Source organism: Poecilia reticulata, chromosome 23 (genome assembly GCF_904066995.2).
Source record: "Poecilia reticulata chromosome 23, P_reticulata-male-v2, whole genome shotgun sequence".
Classification (NCBI taxonomy): domain Eukaryota; kingdom Metazoa; phylum Chordata; class Actinopteri; order Cyprinodontiformes; family Poeciliidae; genus Poecilia; species Poecilia reticulata.
The window spans coordinates 11,460,811-11,482,680 of NC_088852.1; the positions used below are offsets into that span (position 1 = coordinate 11,460,811).

Sequence of the window (21,870 nt, forward strand, 5' to 3'; positions counted from 1 at the left end):
TATATTAATGTTATTTTATTGGTAAATACCAACAGGTATAGGGAGCCTGGTCAGATGGCCAGAAATATGGATTAAGGTAAAAGCAGGGAAAGACTTGAGACTGGACTCTATAGGTTCCCCTTTTACTTGTCAAGCAATCTTGGAAAACCATTTATGATTTGGCTTCAATTCCCACCTTATCAAGCTGATCTTTTTAACTATAATTTTGTTTCCTTCTATTTTCACCAAAGGCTGCTTGCAAAAAAAAAAAAAGCCTTCTACCCAACCTCAATACCTTGTAGTGTCTCAGCCCTCTTTGTCGTGTAACTAACATAAATACGCCCGCAAACCAAAACACCCAGTCACTCAAGAAACAATTCCCACAGATATTATTTCATTTTGAACTTCACAGAGCTAATTCAGGGTGCCATGCCACCTTGCGGCTACATTTTCCAGGTGAGAACACTTTAAAGCGCGCCGAGGAGCCGCTAAATGCTGATCTTGACAAGTTTCTTCATGCAACAAAACAATAGATGACTAAACGTGTCACTGCTGCTGAGCCGAGCTCCTGCAGCGAGCTACGAGGCGGCAGCTTGACTTGGGTCTCTCCCCAACCCCTTCCCAACAAACGTGGCCCCCTCCTTCCACTGAAGTACCAACATCTAAGCTGTCATCTAAATCTGACATCCGCTTTATGTAACCCCGTTTAAACTGCGCCTGTGTGTGTGCACGCGCACAAGCGCATCGGTGTATGTGTGTGTGTAGTCAAATGGCATCTCCTGAAACATGAAAGGACTCCCTCTGACATCTACAATGACTGCTCCAAGGCACGGCACAGAGCAGCCATCTTTGTTCTAATGACGAGCCTGCCTTCTTTGTTGCCGTCTGTTTTCTTGCGCTGGCTGGGTTACCCGTACAGTTTTGTGTGCGGGACTCAGCCAAGACAGAAATTCCGTAACAGGCGATGTTCTGGAAAATGTTCTTACAAAACTGTCTGCCAACCTGCGCACCTGTTTTTCACTTTGAAATCCAACTGTTTTCTCTCCACCTGTCTGTCTGGCTCCTCTGGTTTTGACTTTACAAGCACGCATCGTTTCACAGAAGCTTACCAGCTTACTGTATCCGGCACATGTGCACATCTTTTACAGTGCGTCTCCAAGCCTGACTGAAGTGACCAGCTAATCTACCTACCTGCAGTATCCTTAAAGCACACAGACTTGTGAGTGTTTGTGTGAGAACAGAGCATACGGTACCAAAAGAAATAAAGTGATGTCTTCCATTAAGTGAGTGTGCTTAGGTGATTGGATGTGATTCCAGAAAACCTGCTAATCCCCTGCAGTCTTGCTGGATCACAGGTGCATCCCTTACCAAAGCTGCAAGGCAAACTGCTTCACCCGGACTACATCATGCGTAGTCCTGTAGCGTGTGCGCCACAATCCAGTGTTTGGTAAGAACGGCTTTCAAGAATCTAAGTATGCATATACCATTTCACTTTTCACATTTTGCCAATATGCCTGTTAACTTATTTTAGTTAGATGTGATGTGACAGACCGAGATCGTTCGTTTTGAAGTGAAGAAAAATATGTAAAAACCAGCGTTGCAGTTTCATTTTGAGAGCAGAATGTGTCCGGGTTACACATGACTGACGTACAGCTTTTTAGCCCACACACAAAACACTGTGTGGTGGAAAACTAACACACTGCATCCCAAACATGGTGGTAGCGTCACGATTTCCTTTCATATAGACAGGAAAGCTATCCAGAGTTAAAAAGAAAGAACAATCCTGAGAGGGAACATGTTCGAAGAAGTGAAACACTTGGAAGTTTGGTGAAGTACAACCCTGAATATACCAGACACACAAAAAAGAAGCAACCAGAGCAGCAATAGAATAGTTTAGGAAAACACGTTGCACATGTCGAAGTGACCCAAATCTTTTAATTTCCAATATTTATCCATAAAAACGTTTTAAACGCACACATTTTCTTCCACTCTACAACTACGCCTGGCTTTGTTTTAGTCTACCACATAAAATGACAACGCGGCTGTGACACGACAGAATGCAAAGATTCTCTGTATATTAATTCTGACATGTACGTCTTGCGTTTTCCAAAGAATACAAGCAAACACTTCCCTTTGCTGCGGCAGTGACGTCTGTTCGTGTCCATTATATTGCAGTCCGCTGCTGTCAATTACAACTCTTTTAACTTTGTTATTTGCTCAGACAGCGTGTGAAAACGGAGCCTAATCTGCTGCCTGCCAGTGTCTTTGAAAGACTTGAAAACACTGTTTATTGGAATCATTTCAATCCACAGATAACTCCTCCTGGCAGTAATTCAGAAGATGCTGTAGCATTAGCAAAAGCTTGACCCAAATCCTACATTCTAGTTTTCTTTTTCCTTCTTTCTTTCTTTTTTTTTTGTACGCGTACGTCTCCTAGCTTTTCCGCACCTTATTACAGTCAATACTGCAGAGAATTGCATGACTGGGAAAATAAGTGGATACATTGTCCTGATTTGGGGGAGTTTATGAGAATTCACATGGACATTTACAGCCCATGAAAAACACTCGCCAGATCGTTATTTCACAGTTAATTACAAATCTAATTAGAATATTCAAATTAAAGCTTTCCCTTTCTTTTCTTCTCTGTGTGAGAGTGGGGAGTCAGGGATACAGGGAGGGAGAGAGGCTCTCGGTGAGTGGCAATGTGATAACCTGTAATCGGCAGCGCTGCAAACACCTTCTTCCTTTGATGTCCCCCCACTAACATCCTGGCAACAAAGCCGGCCAATTACAAATGAGCTAATTAACTAAATTGTTGATGGAGCATGAAGAGTTCATTTGCTCCAGTGCCTGCACCATGACAACAGTGAATGGGGGCCCTTTGTTGTCGAGGTAAGTGTGCGGCCGTGCGAGCTGCCATTAGCTTTTGACGTTTTTTTTTTTTTCTCTCACAAACCTATCAGGTCCCTCCACACTGCGCAGAAAATTTGTTATGGATCAGAGTTGGTTTGAGTCATGCTTTGGAGGAGCAGAACCCTGTCAGCTAGCTGTCTAGAGGTCAGAATGTGTCCTGTAGAAAGACAGGAAAGGTTTAAGAGTAAGGCCACTGAGAGAGTGGGAAACAAAAGGGACAGCTTCGATGTGCGTCACTAAAAATACAACATGGCAACATCAATTTAACTGTTATTTTTTTCTTTTTTCCCCAACTTTTGTCACATTACAACCAGAGTCTTCGATGTGTTACATTGGGATGGATCTGGGATGTCCAAATGTGGTTCTTTGTAATGATTTTGCACCTGGTATCAATTTGACTCACCAAATCAGACAGAAACAACAAGTATTTGGGCTCATCTGATTTCCAGATCTGTCTTACAAACGCCCAATAAGACAAACATAAGGTGTTTTGTTGGTCTTTAGGTTGCAATGTGGCAAATTGTTGAAAAGTGGGAGTATTTTCTGGGCTACTAATCGAGAAAAATAAGAAGAAATTTCAACCAACACCACGTTGTCAGAGAATAAGTTCTTACTTCAAAAACTGTCCAAAGTCCTCGCACATGTTTTCACAGCCGGGCCACTTGCACACACCGTGACCGTACAGGGGGTGGGTTCCTCCGCTTTCTTCGTGAAGTGAGCTGGAGGCAGATCAAACAGGAGAGAAAAATGGAGCAATGTAGGCATAAGAAGTCAAATTATTCAGCTTTTCAAAGTTTTTTCTTTTTAACCAAGACAGAAAAAATTTCTCATGACATCAAAAAAAAAAAAAAAAAAGGTTAGAAGCAAGTCACATCCTAGATCTTCCTGCATGAACTCATAGACAGTGGTGACTTATGTGTGAAGAACACTCCCTCCCTCCCACCCCCCATGGAAATCCAGAATGAGTTGGAACCGCAGCCAACGCTCCATCTTGTAAATCCATTATCGGGGGAGGAGGGGGAGAGCAGGCTTTCGAGTAAACATTAAAAATCCAGACAGCCATATAATTTTCATCAGGAGATTAATACACTGTGTAACTTATGTTCTTTGAGGACAAGGGTGTTCTGGCGTTTTTCAAATGGCACCCAAATAAGTTACGACCCTGCCTAGACAGCACATCCTATTAAAGATGACAGTTTAACCTTTAGGCTTGGCACTGGTGTGCGAGTGTGCTCATGGAAACGTGAGGGAGAGTGTGCGGACAGGTTGTGCCTGTGCATGTGTGTGGTCGAAAGCCCTGGCAGAACTCACGCCGCGTTTTTACAAAGGGGCTTCCCCCACATCGATCCGTGGCGTGTTAGTAAGCAGCGCTCCTGACAATACTCCTTGTTCGATCATTGCGAGGCACCACAAAACCCCTCGGGACGCAAGTAGATGTAGTCCTTTCTTCCTTGTCTTCTCATTTACTTTCTCTCTCTTCTTTTCTGTCTTCTTTTTTTTCCTTTCCTCCTTCCAGCCTACTTTTAGTGGGACTGCAGAGATAGCATCTACTTTAAACCAATTACACAGCACTTCCACCTCTATTGCAAGTCTCCACCAAGCATCCATACACACGCACACACACACACACACACACACACACACACACACACACACACACACACACGCACACACACACACACACACACACACACACACACGCACACGCACACACACGCACACACACACACACACACACACACATCCATCCTTAGTCCTTATTATAATATCGCCCAAGAAAAGCCTTTGAATAATGCATGGCCCAGATAGGCAGATATGTGAACAGCCAGTGTTTCAGTGCTGGGTGCATTTATAAAAGACGCCATCACAAGGATAAACATCCTAGAAACGCCACTCAAGGCATCACATATTCTGTTTACATGACAAGCAAGCAAGGAAGGTAATTTTCAAAAGAGGAAAAAAAGAGAGACAAAGCACTAAATACTTAATGTACAAGGGGGTTACCTTGTCTTGTCTGCCAGAGAGGTTTGTAAGTGTGCCAGCCTGGATGGCTTCTACTCCTCGCATTTGATATGTGTGTGCAAGCTAAGTTTGTTCAGAAGCTCCCCTGGGAGTAAGAGGCTTTTATTTATTTCTTCTGTGCTTGAATATCAGTAAGAGACACTAATAAACAAACCATTGAATAAATAAACAAAACATCTTGTTTTCCCCCGAGTTTCCGCACAACAACATCAAGCAGCTTGTTGTGCTCCGCCGTTATCTCTAAGAGGCAGCCTGATGGCTTCTTTCCTCTACCTCTCACGCTCCCTTTCCCGTTCTCGTCTGTGGTTGAGGATGGGCGACTGTCCGTTGGTGATGGCGTGGTGCGAGATGGGCGGCGATGCTTTGGCAGGATTGGAGGAGGAGGTAGTTGAAGTGGAGTTGTTGGTGGAGAGGTCCAAGCCGCTGCTGACCACGCCGGTCCCGGTGTTGGCACTGCCGATGCCGCCTCCGCTGTGTTTGATGCCGTTGTCCTCCATGGCGTGGCCGCCGCCACCGCCGCCACCAACTCCGGTCACGTCCTTCCACAGCTGCTGGAGTTCCGCGGGGCTCAAGCCACCTGTAGACACCCAAAAGGAAGGAGAAAGTTGGAGTAAATGGTGAGTGTGCTGAAAAGTCTAACTTTGGAGAAGGTTGATGACACTGCTGAAAAGCTCTAAACCACTCTAATCGTTCTGCAGAGTCAGGTATTGACTTTAACTGGGAAACGGCTCACCTGTGTAAAAAGAGAAACATTGAATACACAGAATAGTTGCCAGTTCCACCTTGAGGCAAACAAGGCTTTCTATTTTAGTGTGGAAACTCGCTACTCCGAATTCACTCCTGTGATCTCGTCAAACACTTTCCTGCCTGTTGTTTTCCCGTCTCCGCCATTTCAATGGTAAACAACAAACAGGAGTGTTTACTTGATCCGGCTGGAAGAAAATGGAGTCTGTTTGCCACTCTTCCTCTGTGTTTGGGCTTTTTATTCATCTCAACAGAGGTAGTAAACAACAACAACAACAAGCACTGACAGAAGGAGGAGCGTGGGGGGAATAAAAATAAAGATGGAAAACAGCAAACACAAACACTTGCAGAGCTAAAAGAGAGAGACAGAGGTAGACAAAGAGAGCAATAAAGACAAGGAGGAAGAATGGACGACTAAACAAAACATTCATGTGCAGAGTTAAGGACAAATTGGATGGTAGGGGAGCATACCAATGAGAGGCAGGCAGACAGACACACTTATAGATAACGCAACAGGATTACATGTGCATACCAATTACAACAACTAAGACAAGAGAGAGACACAGAAGAGGGAAAGACGGCACTTGCACTTGCAAACAAATAACAGGAAGTCATGTGCTCCGAACGGACGCAGCCGCCTTACCTGGTGGGGGCAGGGTCTGTCCGGGCAGGGCGGCCTGGCCTGGAGCGGGCCCGGGCAGCGAGAGCAGGCCCTGCCGCTGCATGTTAAGCAGGTGCTGCTGCTGCTGGAGCTGCTGCATCTGCAGGAGCTGCTGCTGGAAGACGAGCTGCTGGGCGGCCAGCTGCTGCTGCTGCTGCTGCTGCTGCTGTTGCTATAGAGAGGAGGAGGAGAAGGAGGAGGGGGAGGAGGAGGAGAAGGAGGAGGAGGAGGGCGAGGAGCAAGAGGGGAGCACAGAAGAAGAGGAGGGAATGAAAATTATAAAGGAATTAACAGCTGAGAGAGCAGAAGACATTGGCCCGCTCGTTTGGTGAAATCTCCTTCGCCTTTTCCGTGACCTTAGCTATGCCTCTTTGCTTCTTCCTCGGCAGGTTCCTCGCTCTTCGTCTGCTCACACTTAAGTCTTCCCTCCTGGTTTTTGGGCTGTACCAAAGTGCTGTTATCTCCTCACAAAAGTGAGGCTGTCAGTGTGTGTAGCTTCTGATTGTGCATGATACTAAGCCTCTGGTATAATCCTTTCCCCACCATCCTCGATAGTTAATTGTCTCGCCTTCACTGATGCTCTGCTACAGCTTATTTGACCGGAGGGAACAGAAAGAACGAGAGGTTTACAGGCTCCACGTGCGTTTGGATGCACGGTCTCAAGCGCACATGTAGCATTCCACCACTGCTCCCAAACCCCCTGTACTCGAATCTCCTCAGTAAGCTGTTTATCACCAAGCCAGACTATGGTGACACACAAAACAAGATGGAATGTATCAAACTTGAAATTGGCATGCAAAAGTATTCAAACCCCTTGAGCTTTTTTTTTTCTTTTTTTTAACAATTAAAGGTTAGATAAGGATGGATTCACACTGGCCCTGTTTAGTCTGCTTTAATCCAACTCTAGTTTGCTTGCCCAGAACGTCCGGTTCATTTGCAGAGATGTGAAAGTGAATTTGAACTCTGATGTGCCTACACACCAGAGTTCGAAGCGAACTCTGGTGTAGTTTAGATCGACGTGAACTCTGGTGCAGTTTGAATGGATGTGTGAATGCCAAGCAGACCACAGACCACTCCAAAAGCAGGAAGTCTTGCTGTTACAGGAGAATTGGTTAGTGATCTTTTGCCAAAGACAAAAGACAAACCCTACAACTGCTAAAAACTGACACTTCTCCATTTTTGTATACATTTTGCGAAGAAGAAATTTGAGCTCAGCGTCTTCTTCAAGGGTCATCAGTGGTTTTTGGTGCAGCACCACCACAGGCGAAGGAGTAAACAAGTTGCTCATCATCTCTTTCTTCTGCCGCTCTTCCATAACGGCTAAATTTGGAGCGAATGACTTACAGTTTTCCCACCTAAGCTGAGGATCACTGCAGCTCCTCCAGAATTACCACAGGCCTCCTGGCTGTCTCTCTCATTACTGCTCTCTTTGTCAGCCGAGGTGAACGGACACGTACCAGTAGGTTTTGCCGTTTCGAAACATTCAGATGATTGACTGAACGGTGCATAGGAGAGGCACAACTTGAGATGCACTCACTGGAAAACAGGCTGCATAATGGACTGACGGAGGGAGGCAGTTTGCTCCCTTGCCTTGCAACCTTCCGGCGTGCCTCCAGAGAAATAAAGGGGCAATTTCTATTCCATATTTGACGGCAAGGCCACTGAAAAACTCTATTCTCAAATCCAAACAGAAACAAAGCCGCCGGGAGGTCGGTTGCGACTTCCTGTTGGGGGCAGCATAATAGGCTGATCGAGGAGACACCGAGAAGTGCATCATGGAGGCAAAGAAAAAGAAAGGGTGTGTGTGTGCGTGCGTGTGTGTGGGTGTGTGTTTAGGTGGTGCATTCTTTCTTTCATATCAATTTAAATACTTCCACTGTTTTCTGGAGGTGACCCTGCACAGATTCACAAGGTTCAGCATCAACAGTCTCATGCAAATGTGCTTGAGGTGTCTCACTTGTCTTCCGTAAAAGGAACGAGACAGCGCCGTGTCTGTCGACCCGCTGCATCTCAGTGAGATTTATGAGAGTCAAACACTGTAACTTTGATGTCGTTGAAGTGTTTGTACACCCAGAGAAAAAGTTAATTAACAGTTTGAATTTTGTTATCGTTCAGACTTCGCTCGCCACCCTTCATTAACGCGCACTTGAATAGCAGGCATGCTGTATTATGATTACGTCGCCATGAAGCTGTCAGTTTCTCCTGAAAGGCAGCAGGAAGTATACATTCTTGGTTTGGGATGATGAGAAGGAACTCAAAAGTAGAACTCCATCCGTGGAAATTAGACATACATTTGCTTCCCTATGTGTCTGTGTCTTTGTATCTCCTACGTGTCTTTAAATTCTTGTGCATGGAAATCAGGCGTGATGTTGCATCTACCTCTTTAGCCTGCTTGCCGGGATGCTGTTGCTGGAGAAGCTGCAGATGAAGCTGCTCCTGCTGTTTCTTATAAAACTCCTGCAGGTGTTGCTGTAGACATAAACATCCACAGAAAGACAAAGAACAAAGAGAAGACGCACTGAATACAATTTTTCACTAACTCTTCATCTCCAAATGATAAAAAAGACAATCGGACCAGTAAATGGTCAATTTCTGAAAAAAAGAGCCTTTTTTCCGACCGTATCTTATTATTATTATGTTTTATTAACATTAACGTGATGTGTGGATGCTGTTACTAAGTGAAAATGATTCAGTGTTGGTAAGGTTTTTGAAAAAAAAAACAGAGAAAGCACAACAGGTATAGTTCAGAGCCTATTAGTGATTTAATCACAAAGTAGTCAGAAACTCACTGGAGCTTAAGGACAGTGTTGAAAAAAAATGCAATAAACATAAGTTTAAATTTGCTTGGAACCACATTCAATTGTACTGAAACCACGCCTGGAGTAGTGACACGATTATTAAAGAGGGACAATCAGAATGACTGACATTCTTAATTAAACTATTCTCTTTCCCTTAATCAAGTCTATGGATGGGAAATGCATTTAAACTCCGAAATGAGACTGTACCAAGCGTGCGCTTCCTCAAGTCGATTTCAAATATTACATCATCCATCACCTATCATTCAGCTTCCTGTGCTCAGCGCTGCTCCCAGAGTCCCTGATGGAAGCTTGACAGGGAATTGAACCAGTGACACCACCAGAGACGGTTAATTAGAGGTGACGTGAACATGTACATCACTTTAGGATTCTTTTTGGTAAAGCGTGTCAAGGACACTGTGGTGAGTTAGCAAAAGTGAGTGCTGGCAGGAACGACTTAAGACGGTGTGTTGACAAACTGCATGTAAGTCTTGGAAAATTACAGTCAAGTTGTAAAACCCTTATAAAATTTAACATTTATAGAGGTGTTGTAGTGATTTTTTATTGATCCGTCCAATGCTCTGTGGAGTTTAGACCTTCCAAAAATAGAATTCTCTACTTTTGTGCAAGTCACACTCTCTGTGTTTTTGATCAGGCTGGTTAGGTATTCCGGAAGCTACTGGCCATTATCGCCTCGCTTTGCAAGTTTCTTCTACTTGATAAGTTTGCATTATTTCCACCAATTTAGTCTCTTTACTGGATGAAGCCACTGCATAAGCTGTTTGTTTTTGTTTCTTATATAGAAGGGACTCCAGGCTCAGTGCTTATTTTACATCTTTGTCTTTTCTACCTTGGAACAGGACACAGTTGCAGCTGCTCTTGTGAACTCGGTCCTGGTGGGTTCCAGATAAAAGCCAGCGGTTTCTCATCAGTGTCTCCAGACATTCAGAATTAAATCAACAACTTGACGCAATCATCAATTAAATGATCAACTGAATGTGACCATATTTACTAAATTGAACTGAATCTGAAAACATGATTTGACGTCTTGTGAATGACTAGGATTGATTTGAACAAAATTTGGAACAAACTGAATTTGAAACTGAAATGTTATCAACTGTAGCTGATTTTTTTTTTCTTGTCGAGTGCCAAGAGGTGACTTTCATTTTGAATTTTCTGTCTATAAATAAACTGTGCTGACTCAAACAGGTGTGCAGGGAATAATGCATACCTTGAGTGTTGTTGTTCCTCCAATCTCCCGGGTGCATGTGTCATTAAGTTTGTTTTTTGCTTTAGTGTTTCATAGTTTTCTTTGTGCATGTGTGTGTGTGTGTGAGTGTGTTGTCTGCTGTACCTGCTGCAGCATCACTGCCTGCTGCTGCTGGAGCAAAGCCTGGAGCTGCTGTGGGGAAAGAACCTGCTGCTGGAGGATCTGCTGCATCTGTTGTGGCGTGATCACTTGGGGACTCATCATGGCCACTGACACTGGAACCTGGACATGGATGATATGTAATGAAATGATGGGAATGAGAGTCAGGGCGAAGGAAGAGGCACGGAGAGGGGCAAGACAAACAAGATGCAATAAATGTGAAAATGGAGAGTGGAGAGAAGGGCAAACAATGGGAGAGCAGGGGGAACGGGTAGGGAGATGAGGAAAAAAATTGGAAAAAGTTTGAAAAATAGAGCGTTGGAAAAAAAACGCATCTAACACAGAAGTGTGGATCTACTGGGAATGAGTAAACTGGTGGTTGGAAAGGTAGGGAGAGCAGGCTGTGACGTTTGGCAGCCTAGAAGAGACGCTGAAGGACACATGGGTGCTGCGTCTTTGTGTTGCTGATCTTATTTTTCTGCCTTTATTCTGCTGGGAGACGCTGGGGGGATTTAAATAGACATAGACCTTAATTAGCAGGACCCTTGAACTCCCCTACTTTAGAGTACCTATCAGTGCTGCTGCTGTTAAACAGCTTAAAAATGCACAACTCTAAAATTGATTATAACACATTGCCAAGTGCTGGGAATTTAGGACTCACCTTTAAGTTTTTAATAAAGGTGAGGAAACCCCCCCCCCCGCCCCCCCCAAAGAAGCAGATGTTTAAGTCCTTTTAAATTGAACTCTGTGTACATGTTGATTAGAAAAACAACAACAACAAAAAAACGGTACCATTTCTAGACATTAACTTGTCCAAAGGCAGAAAAAAAAAGAAACACACAATACTTTATTTCTTCCAAATTCTTCTCAGGCAAAAGCGTCAAACTTCTGAGACAGCAGATCAAAATGAAGACAATATGTTTTGCTACCGTCTTTGATTGCGTGTGCGCACTCTGACAGGGGAGTAGAAGCTAACAGTTTTTATTTTGGAGTTTTAGCTCCGCATGGCCGCTTTAAAAATTGAACGCCTCAAGAAGAAAAGATTAAGAATAAGAACCTGTGAATGATTTAGCATCGAGCTGATACCTTGGTCCAACGCGTAAAACTTGACTAGACTGCCAAAAAAAAAAAAAGTGAGGCGTAGTTCATCCCTTCTGTATGACCTTTAAAGTACACTATAACATCATCAGCATACATGGAAATCAGTGCAAGCCACAAGTGTTTGGAACAAACAAACACGGTTGGAACATCGGCATGGTGTAACACCTCCACTGATTCTAATTGCAACAGTGTTTGCCACGGAGCTGCCATGACAGTAGCTAGCCTATATGGAGTGTCAAGGGGCCAATAAGACATCCCTGTCCTCATTGCCAGCTAATCAAGCTGGCTTGATTACTTTCCATGCATGTCTCTCCTTCCTCCCTCCTTCTCTCTGCTCCTCTCCCTCTTTCTGTCAGGCCTTGACACGTCCTTGTTTAGCTCTCCTCTCCTCAATGCCCACCCCTCCTTCCCGCCCTCACCACCACCGCCACCGCCACCCCAGGTTTCTCCCCCCTCTTTGATTAGCCGAGACATTTGCATGGTCACTACACATTTTTCATTTTAGAAGTCATTATGCATTAGTGGCTCCTGATCGCCCGCCTTGACTAATCCTGATGAACTGAAAATCACAGCTGAAGGTCAACTTCCAGCCGGCCCCGCTGCACATTCATATTCATATTCAAACAAATCCTGCCTCCATTGTTCATTAGGGTCTTAGAGAGAAGGGACTCCATCTAAGGTAGGAAGCGATGGAGGAGGTGGTGGCTGTTTGTGGTGCATCTCTTTTCTTCTTTGGACTCCTTCGTGCTTGCGAGGGGACAGGAGAAATTGCGTTCACAAGAAGCGAGTCGTCGAACAAAAGCTGTCAAAAGTTGCAAATTAAACAGTCCATGTGTAATTATGCAAATGCTGTGCTTACACCTTCAGTGTTATTAACCCTTAAAGGTACATTTGCTAGGTAAGTAATTACCCCTGCAGTCACTCCTGGTTTTGTGTTAGATGCCATTACAATGGGACAAGTGCAGCGGGAAAACAACAGCAGAGATGCACTCATTAAGGGTATTAATTGGGTACTGGCTCAAAGACGTTTGGGCATAAAAAAAAAATAGATGGAGGCGTAGCCGTGCAGGGTTTACCACAAATGTATGCGCATACATATGTAAAGTGGAATTAAATATAAATTGTACACGGAGCTTCAAACTGTTTCTGCGTTGTGTGGGTGGTGAAATATAGGCACTCAAAGTCAGGTATTTGTAGGTGAATAATGCAGGATGTCATCAGCACAGAATAAAACAAGACTTCAAACAAGAAGTGCAAAATTAAAGCAACGGAAAAGGGGGTACGAAACAGAAAACAACGAGTTTATGAAATATGGAAGCTCTTTTTATGCTGTCATTAGCTTTATACATAATGGGTGATAATCACCCAAAAAAAGGGAGAAAAAGAAAGAAAAGGCAAGAAGAGAAAAGAGAGGGGGGGGGAGAGAAAGGCACTGGCCCACATCCGCTGTGAAGTGCAGCACAATGCTAATTCCAGCATTTAACTGCATGCTTTTCTGCTTGACGTATCAGAGGCTCCAAGATGAAAGCAGATAAGTAATTGCTCTCCTGGTTCTTATTCTTCACTGACAACCCATAAATTTAATTTTACACACACGTTCATTTACATTTTCGAGTATATGACATGATAATTGCGGCAATATAACACCTCCATTCTGCAGGATCCTGCAGGAGGGCTTGATTGACGTGAGCGCTGAATTGAAAGGAACAGGAGGCTGAATTGCCTCTCCTTGAAATGATTTTGCCACGAAGGGATGAAATTAATGAGCATTTAGTAGACGTTGGCAGCGGTGTAAACATCCACGCGCCACGAATAGGCTCTCCTATTGCAGGAGAGGGAACTGTACATCCATTTGTTTCTCTGTTATCCAGAGAGAAAGGATGGGTTTCCAGTTTTGATATGCAGAAGGTATTGATGACGTTTATTGAAATGTTGAAAATTAGCCACAGCTGATTAAGCCATTGGAGTCTTAGTACCTAAAAATGTTAGTCTCTAGGTTTTAGTACTGGAAATTCCCATTGTATCCCTTTCATTGTCATATGAACCATAAGTGATGCTTTGAAGCTTACTTGATTTAGTGTAAGCTCAGCATTCACACTCCCCTTTTTGTTGATGAATTTTGTCTTGAAAAGAGTGAATGTTAAATGTGTTTCTATCAAAACAAGGCAAAAAAAAAAAGATTTAGGCTACATATTCCTTTCATTTTACTTGAGTTTTAACACAACTCACTTTCCAATAAGGAGAAGGAGAACTGGTGATTAGATGCCAACCGCAAACACTGTAGGGCGGTTATCAACGACTGACGCTCCTGTCATAAGGACAGGAAACAGAGCGGAGCTGCAGACACCGCAGAGATAAAAGCAATAAGAAATCGAGGGGTCCTTGTCTTTAATTACTGTGAATCCTTGGCAGGAAAGAAGTGACTGCTAATTAAGCCACTGGCTTTATTTATTTATTTATTTTTTACACACAGAGAGACGGGGAAAGATTAAGAAATCAGGAAAAGAGGGCAGAAACCCCACCACTTTCATCATTGTTTGGCATTGTTTGTTCTGAATGCATCAGAGTAAAAGAGCTTGAATCTATTTTTTTTTTTTTCAGATTTTGTTTTTGCGATATTTTGAAAACCATATCACATCATTTTCATTCCTCTTCACAGTTTGATTGTAAAACAGTTAAAGGAGTATTAATACTTTTGCCCCCCACCCCAAAAAAAATGACATAAAATTTAAACATGGTGGACAAGTAGAGCATCTGAGTTTAAATCAAACATGCATACACGGGATCATGTCTCCAACACATGTTTTGCTTCTGGAGATCGATATTCCAGTTTGTCAATCGTAAAGTTAAGTGGATTACTGAACGTTTTCCTAAATCAATTTCTATTGCAGTTTGGCAGGAGTGCACAGCAACTGCAATTTATAATAACATAAAGACCCATCATGTAAAAGCATCTAATAGAAGTCCCAGAGGAGCTCGGGATGGGCTTAGCACAATTTCCATATTGATTTATCTCTACATGTAAAAACTTACTGATTAGGCCTCGTGAATCCACTGTTCACTGGTGTGCAGCTCATGCACATTGTTTGCTTCATTATCAGCGCACACCGTCACACCTTCATCAAAAAAAAATACTGGCATAGTCCTCTCCCCGCTGATGCTTACCAAACTCCCTAAAGGGGTGCAACAGTAAGAGAGTGAGATGGATAGAATTAAAAGGAAACTGCAGCGAGAGGAGAGAGTTGAAATAGAAAGCGTGAGAGCAGGTGACGGGAATGTTGGTATGTGTGTGTGTGTGTGGGGGTGTGTGTGTGTGTGTGTGTGTGCGTGTGTGTGCGTGTGGATTTAGGGTGGATGATGGGGGAAGGTTGGGGGACATTTTCCTCTGATGTTGCAGGTAATATGGCCTCCACTGGATCAGCCTCTTCATCAGTGACACACAGTAAATTACAAGTGCTTCAAGCAGCTCAGTGAATTATAGTTCATCACTTGGAAAGGCTTTCCCCCCCCTCACCACCGGGGCCCAGGCGTATCAGATCTGCCGGTTAGGATCCAATTAACACCCTGGCCAGAATCATCTGATTGCATGTGTAAGGGCTGGTATAACTCGTTTATTGCACCCATGTATCTTCTGTCACAAGGTAAATTTGTTGCTGCTACATCAAAGGTCTGAGCTACTTTTTTTTTTTTATCCCTCCCTCTCACTTTCTCTTGATCCCTCAAACTCAGCTACCTCGCCTTGGGGTTGCATTTCAACTTCTTTTGCATCACAATGATGAACCTACTCTGTCCTCGCAATTTAGCAATCTTGTCCTGTAGGTGTTGTAAATGCAAGAGAAAAAAAAAAGACGAGGTAGGGTAGAGAGTAAGAGGGAGGGGGGGACGCACGGGAAAAAAAATTGTTTTCTGGTTACAAAAGAAGCAACCAAGGGTGTTTGACTTAAAACATGCTGACGTTTTTTTTCACTCCCTCTCTCTTTCTTTCTTTCTTTCTTTCTTCCTCAGAGTCAACACAAGTTTTCCTCATGAATAACATAATATCCCCCCCCACTGCCCCCCAAACCCTCTCGTTTTTGCTGTGATAATTTTTCTCTATTTTCAGATGCAACCAGAGGGGATGCAGTGGAAAGATATATTCATAAATGTAAATGTGAACTAGCATCCTTTTCACCAAGCACACTAGAGCAAGCTGTCCTGTACTCGAGCACCGAGACCCTTTAAAAGACGTGCGCTTCCATTGAGATGATATTGGCTCGCTGCTGAAATGTGTAAAGTTGACCTTTAAAAGTGTGACACTTCCTGAGATGGCCCAGTGCCCACAGTTACTCTGACTGGTCGGGCAGATAGCTGCAAACACAGGAGAAAGGCGCCAAAAGCCAACATCCTTCTCGATCCATAAAGCCTTTCTACTTTGAAACGAATGTTGCACAGATGGAACCAAAGTTATTGGTCCAATAAAAGTGCATTCGCAGCTTGACAGTGTGTGAGGATGACCACGGTGGTCCCAGCAGTCGCTTGGGGCGAATTACCTGGCTTTGGGTGACGCAGGATACAACTTTAATCCCTGCCAGATCGAGGTCGAGCTGCAGGCTCACGTTATCAAGCATCCATCCAACACTGGCAGAGAAAAGTCTGGGCTGGGAACTTCAACTGTTTTAAGTGCAACTCAGAATTCCTACACGGTCTGGAAAAGCATGGGATTGGATTGAAATATTTTCTTTGATTCACAGATTAAGTTCACTTCACTTCCTTCCTACCTCCCAACCCACCGAATCCTTCCTTCCTTCCTTCCTTCCTTCCTTCCTTCCTTCCTTCCTTCCTTCCTTCCTTCCTTCCTTCCTTCCTTCCTTCCTTCCTTCCTTCCTTCCTTCCTTCCTTCCTTCCATCCATCCATCCATCCATCCATCCATCCATCCATCCATCCATCCATCCATCCATCCAATTCCCTGAATCATCCTTCATTCCTTCTTTTCTCTTCCCTCTTTCTTTCCGTCTTCCTTCCTTTCTTCCTTCTAACACCCTTACTCCCTTCCTTCCTGCCAACCCAACCAAATCTCTGCTTCATCTGTGTCTTCCTATGCTAAATGTTGTATTTAAGTGTTTACATTTGGGAAAGAAACAGACTGAGAACTGAAGATTTGAGGTTGGAAAAGGAATCTTGACACGAAAACCATGCAGGGAACAATTCCAAACAATGTCTTGACATCATTTAAACGTCTAATCACCGACCGTCATAAAACTACGCAGACCACGTTCGCAGCAGAAAACTTTAAGAGTTACTGGTCATGTTTGCATACGAGCGAAAGCGAGTGTAAAGATGCATTATGTACACGCGGGCTTGAGCGAAACAACTTCCACATTCGTAGGCCTCTGTAATCCCCTTCGTATCTCCTTGTCCGCATTTCTTTATTTGTATTCTAAATGTCAGCGTATAAATGCCTTTTTCTGGAGTGAAAACATCAGCAAAGAGAAGAGTGGAGATGAGCAATGGTAAAAGAAAAAAAAATGGGAGCACAGACAAGAGGGTGCTGTGCCTTGGGAGAGCCGTGTAAGCAGCAGCCGGAGACAGGAGGATTTACAGGAAGAAATAGGTGTTTATTGAGTGCTCCCGTGGGCTTACTGGGTAATAATAGACCTGTCACATAACGCAAATGTGGAGAAACAGCTTCTGTGTGTGTGTGTGTGTGTTTGTTGGGCTGTTGTTGTTTTGTATCCTGTGTGTGTGTGCATATTTCCGCAGCAGAGCTGCCTGCCTCCGCATCATCAACTTCTGAATAGCAACGACGAGCGAACGGATAGAATTAGTCAGGCAAGAGCCTTTAGCTGCTAATACGAGTAATTAAAACTGCAAGCCGAGGCACTTAGATGCTTGTGTACTAAATAATTTACATGCCATGATCTATGGATCATTTCTCTCTCCTAAATAGCAACGACGGGAGAACAAGAGGAGGGGAAAACAGGCAGAGGATTTATCAGCGTCTTCTGCCATAAGCAGGATGTCATGGCTTTATTAATCCTTTTCCCACTTTCAGCAGCACTAATCATACAAGGGGATCAATCCGCGCCATTCCTCGGGTGGAAAACATGTAGCTTGATTGCCGCTGACTTTTATCTGGCTGTGAAGCTAATAAAATATTGCACTGTAGCGTCCGTTGTGGCCTCATAATCCAAGTAAATAACGCAGCTTTATTGAGTAAAGTCCCTCAAGACAAGAAAACAAAAAAGAGAAGAAAAAAAATAACTGGCAGTAAAAAAGGTGTTTTAATGAAGGAAGTTTCTCCTGCTTTACTCTGATATTTACACACAGGAGTATGTATGTATTATGGGGAAAATGTCATTTAAAATGAGAGGATTCAAAGCTGCTCAGCTGCATAGTCCTACTGCAGAAATGAAGTTGAATTGGAACTCAGAATCAACAATTCCTCTTTTTGTTTTTCACAGTGCAACTCTGTGGCCGCGAACTTTTAGAACAAAGAGGTGGCCATGTTAATAAAGGCTGGATCAACAAATGGACACGCCGGGAGCATTACGGGCTCTCAGATTCATATTGATTCCCACCGTCGACCAGACTAGGATGGAGTAAGCAAATGTAAATATTCAATATTTACCATCCGCTGATGTTATTGCAATACGGTGCTTGGACCTGGGTGGACAGTTTTCAAGCCCCCAACACATCTTTAAACTGAAATGGGTCCACAAATCATGTTTTGGATTTTGTGGACATACACACATATTAGATAAAGATTGCACTGCCACGTAAAAGTATTTTTTCACATTTTGCGACGTTACAAAAACAAATTCCAATATGTTGTACTTGGAAATAGAAAATATTAAAGAAAATGCTCTGGTCAGATGAGATGAAAATGTAATATGCGAAAGGAAAAAGGCCAGAAAAGCTGTTAGGAGTTAATGGAGGATAGGTAAAGTTACATAGAGAGATATGATGGAATGGAACAAAACTTTTTAGAAGCTCAAAATGGCCTAAGAGCAAAGAAAATAAACCCATAATAAGATGGTTTACGTCAGATAAGCATGCATCAAAATGGACCAGTGAAAGTCTAGACATAAATTCTGGAACATTGCTGTTCATAAATACTCTCCATCCTTTCTGACTGATTCAAAGCTGTTTTGAAAAGAAACATTGGTGTAAATTTCAGGTTTTAGGTGGCAGCATCATAATGTGGGAAAATGTATTTACACTGAGTATTGACTCAGGGAGTGTGGGTACCAATGCACGTCACACTTTTCATATTTATATTTGTTAAAAATGTTGAAAATCATGAAAAGCTCAGTCCCCACAGTATGACACTACAACCATCAAACAATCTATATTCAGTCTTCTGTCACTTATTGGAAAGTGGTTGCAATGCATCGACTTAAGGTGTGTCAAAAGTGCGCGTGTGTGTGTGTGTGCAAGCGCTGTACATCAGCAAGATTTTTTTTTGCAGTACATCAGCAACAAAATGTAACACGTTTATAGGGTTATAGCTATTTTGCAGAGCACCGACTCACTTCGGATCCCACGGCCTCCAAAAGCTACGTACCGCCGTTTCGAGGTGCAATTTGGATGCTTCCGTCTGTGAAAGTCCTATCAATATTAACACGTTTGAGGAGTCTGCGCTGAATAATTCAAGGAAGAAATATGACAGAAGAGTCTTTGGCAACCTTATCTCTTCACCGGTGTGTAATTAGATACACGGGGGTGTGACTCCAATTCAAGGTGTCGCCATTGTTAGACTCTGTGAAAATATCAACGGGTGAGGTTAACGCCAATTTCCCTGTCATTAATGAAATGCACAGGGCTTCCTAATGAGGTAAACCACTACTCCTTGATCTTCTTGATGGTACTTATTAGCCGAGAGCAGGGCACAAACTCTCACACTTCAATTTCATACCGCTAAAACTATGATAAATATAAATATATATATATATATATATATATATATATATATATATGAAAAATAGGAGCAGATGTCAAGAGGCCTTACCTAATTTGATAGAAGGGTAAACTAACTAACTGCCTTGTTGACGTGAACGAGCGGGATGAAGAGGATGCTCATGTGAGAAAAATATCTTAACACCGGGAAGAAAAAGGGTGGCAGGTGGCGTGTGCGCGGACGAGAGTGTGAAACTGTGCGCTGGCGTATGTGTGACCTTTTCCGACTCACTGACAACAGAAATAGACAACCCTACAAATCAATAAGGTAAATTAGCACCGAAGGGGTGGTGGAGGGAAATGACAGGTGGATAAAATTAGCCATGCAACCGGCTTCTCAGACTTGACGCAGACTTGACGCACATTTCAAGTAATAACCAACCCGAGGATTTCCTGTGTCAACAACGCATGGATCTGGTGAAGAATGCAGAAGCAGAACACTAAATAACCTTTTGGATACACTCATCACAAGAATGTCCAGCCCGACTGATACGTACTCTGAGAAAAGCCTGCACTTTTCATTGTCGTATTACTCTTGCGAGGTTTCATGGGACCGACTTGTTCATCTTAAAAGATTCTCGTCCGAGGCTTTGCGTGGGCAAACCAAACACGCTTTGTGGAACAGAGGAAATCTTCTTTGTGCGGAGGAGCATGTACTACGGATGGACTTTGGAGATTAGACGGAAGGGAACTTCTTTACCTGCAGTGGACGCTGCTTGTCCTGGCTCTTTGGAGATTTCAGGCCACTGCCTGGCTGCTGCAAGAGTAATTGCCTCGCTGCTTGTAGTGCCTGGGAAGATGAGAGCACAACACAAAAGGCATCTTGAAAGACGGAGTTGACTGAGAAAACATTTCACATCTTAACAAACGGCACCGGCGATATGTTTCAGTAACAACTCGTGCGGCTATGATCACAAATAAATACGGTTTGTCTGGAGCACCTCTGAAGAAGTAGGGGGTGGGGGGGAGTAGAATTGACCTGTCTAGTGTGTGCTCAACTGAAATATCCACTTCCCCCTGCAAATTACCACCACATTTGCATATTCATAATATCAATGTGAAGTAGAGGCAGCACCATGTGAAGTGTCCCTGGGAGCTGTAATTAAAGTTGACAAAATCAACATCAGATTACATTTAGAATGAATTAACCGGCAGTCCGCGTTTTACACTGTGCATTAAGGGTGCTTATGTGCCGCGGAGGGTAGATAGACGGAGAGATTAATAGATTCACCATCTTGATGAATCCAAAATATATATATACTACACAGCTGTTTACACATGTCTGGAAGTATTTGAAGTTCGCCATGGCAAACTGTACGATTTTTCACCAACATGTGTTGAGACGGGAAAATGATATGAGATGTTGCGTTCACAAGAACTAGACCAGATTTGAGCAACAGTTTGGAAAACCACCAGAATCCCCCCTTCTTTTTAAATTATTTTCACTTAATGTAAAAGATTCACAGATCCTAAACTGCGTTTTTACACATTTGTAATCGTTGAATACGCCATTGCAGTTTGGATACAGCTATAAACGGCAAATTGTGACAACAATATGTTTCTAAAATAAAAAGCATTCTAAAGGCTCCTTTTATGTCTTTTCCAAAACAAAATCAGGGTTCTGGAAGCATAAAACTTTACCAAGGTCACTTAAAAGGTCAAAGAAGCCCTTTAGCTTATTGCTAAATGGAAACTACAAAGCAGATGCAAAGCATCAACATTAATAGTCAGAAACAGTAGTTGAGTGTTGCCCAAAGAGAAGCTATTTCAACACAACAGGGCAATTCAAGGACTTATACCTTTCTTACTTGAATATAGGAATCAATAGGATGTCAAGCTAACACATCACCAAACGACAACAAAAGACAACTCAGTACAGCGGTAACAAGTGCAATTAATCTCATGAGATTGTGTGCAACACCCTGTGTAAATAGATTTGTACACAACGTGTTAAAGAGAAAACAGAATGATGAGAATCAAAGACACTGAGGACGCAGTTACTTCTTTACGGTTTCATGGGCTTACAGCTCCCCTCCTGCTCCGTGGCGAACAAGCAGGCTGGTCGAGCAACTTCACACGATTCTTCAAGAGAAGCATGAGAGAGGCTGGCAGTAAAGAACACTCTGCACAGACGGAGGCTCCACGCAACAGAATAGCTTGTTCTGCGCCGGCCTACAAGCATCAAGCTGGAGCGGCACAACAACTTCACAGGTTTTTGTGCCCTTGTGTTTTTGTTGTCGTTTTGTGTTGTTTTTGAATCGAGGAGGCGATGGAAAATGAAACTCAGGCGGCGAGTGACACTTCCTTAAGAACCATGGGTCCTCATTTCATTCTGGAGCTTGCCAGTATC

At 43.3% G+C, this 21,870-nt stretch overlaps 1 protein-coding gene across 8 annotated transcripts in view; it reads right to left on the reverse strand.

Annotated features, from left to right (window-relative positions):
• foxp2 (forkhead box P2) overlaps positions 1 to 21,870 on the reverse strand; it is a 115,729-nt gene that overhangs the window by 27,716 nt on the left and 66,143 nt on the right. For all 8 annotated transcript variants that reach the window (XM_008401042.3, XM_008401036.3, XM_008401043.3 and 5 more), the window contains 6 exons: positions 20,221 to 20,310; positions 10,469 to 10,606; positions 8,699 to 8,788; positions 6,302 to 6,491; positions 5,188 to 5,491; positions 3,507 to 3,611 (listed from right to left, as the gene is read on the reverse strand). In XM_008401042.3, coding sequence (XP_008399264.1) covers positions 3,507 to 3,611; positions 5,188 to 5,491; positions 6,302 to 6,491; positions 8,699 to 8,788; positions 10,469 to 10,606; positions 20,221 to 20,310 — 917 coding nt within the window. The remainder of the gene's footprint in view (positions 1 to 3,506; positions 3,612 to 5,187; positions 5,492 to 6,301; positions 6,492 to 8,698; positions 8,789 to 10,468; positions 10,607 to 20,220; positions 20,311 to 21,870) is intronic.